This window comes from Condylura cristata, unplaced genomic scaffold, assembly GCF_000260355.1.
Source record: "Condylura cristata isolate star-nosed mole 26May11 unplaced genomic scaffold, ConCri1.0 scaffold00008, whole genome shotgun sequence".
NCBI lineage: Eukaryota > Metazoa > Chordata > Mammalia > Eulipotyphla > Talpidae > Condylura > Condylura cristata.
The window spans coordinates 9,199,897-9,200,764 of record NW_004567109.1 but is presented as its reverse complement, the minus strand read 5'-3'; the positions used below and the strand labels follow the sequence as shown (position 1 = coordinate 9,200,764).

The window sequence follows — 868 nt, the reverse complement described above, 5'->3', positions numbered from 1 at the left end:
AGAGGTCCTCCTTCCAGCCTCTCCTGGTGGGAGTGGGGTGCGGGCTGACCAGAGGTCCTCCTTCCAGCCTCTCCTGGTGGGAGTGGGGTGCGGCCGGGCTGCGGGGTGCTCTGTCTCCATGGTGCTCTCTGTGGCCCGCAGACCTCGGAGGAAGAGCTCTTCAGCACCAACGAGGAAAGCCCTGCCTTCGTGGAGTTCCTTGAGTTTCTTGGCCAGAAGGTCAAGCTGCAGGACTTTAAAGGGTGAGCATTAGGGTGCGGTGAGCAGAGTGTGACTGGCCCATGCCCTTGGGCAGGGAGGGAGCCCCCGTCCTGGCCCCACGAGGCCTGACCGGGGCTGGAGACTGAGCCGTGGCCTGGGGGGCCTGGAGCAGGTTTCGCGGAGGCCTGGACGTGACCCACGGGCAGACGGGGACCGAGTCTGTGTACTGCAACTTCCGCAACAAGGAGATCATGTTTCACGTGTCCACCAAGCTGCCCTACACTGAAGGGGACGCCCAGCAGGTAGCCTGGGCACCCACCCCTCTTTCTCCTGCCTGTTCACCTGTCCCTCTGTCTGCCTGTCCATTCAGTACCCACCACCCCAGACTCAGCAGCCCTGAGACATAGAGATGGAAACGACCCATGGCTCCTACTTGCGGGTTCTAGCCAGGGCCGGGGGGATCAACGGCAACAGCGTTGTGAAGGCCCCACTTTCCGCCTGGAAATGGGCACACTGAGGGCGCCCTCGTAGGTGAGCGTCCACAAGGCGAGGCACATGGGCGGCTAGGGCGGGGCTGGTGCGTGGCAGGTGCTCGGACTTGGCAGAGGTGGGAGTCAGGAACAGCTTTCAAGATACTGTGGGGCTGTGAAGGAACAGGAGGAGGGGG

The 868-nt window shown here is 63.4% G+C and overlaps 1 protein-coding gene across 1 annotated transcript in view; it reads left to right on the top strand.

Annotated features, from left to right (window-relative positions):
• The window catches only part of RAP1GAP (RAP1 GTPase activating protein), a 42,634-nt gene that overhangs the window by 29,288 nt on the left and 12,478 nt on the right, over nucleotides 1-868 (top strand). Inside the window, exons 12-13 of the mRNA XM_012722562.1 lie at nucleotides 142-242; nucleotides 374-503. Of these exons, the coding sequence (XP_012578016.1) occupies nucleotides 142-242; nucleotides 374-503 (231 nt within the window). The remainder of the gene's footprint in view (nucleotides 1-141; nucleotides 243-373; nucleotides 504-868) is intronic.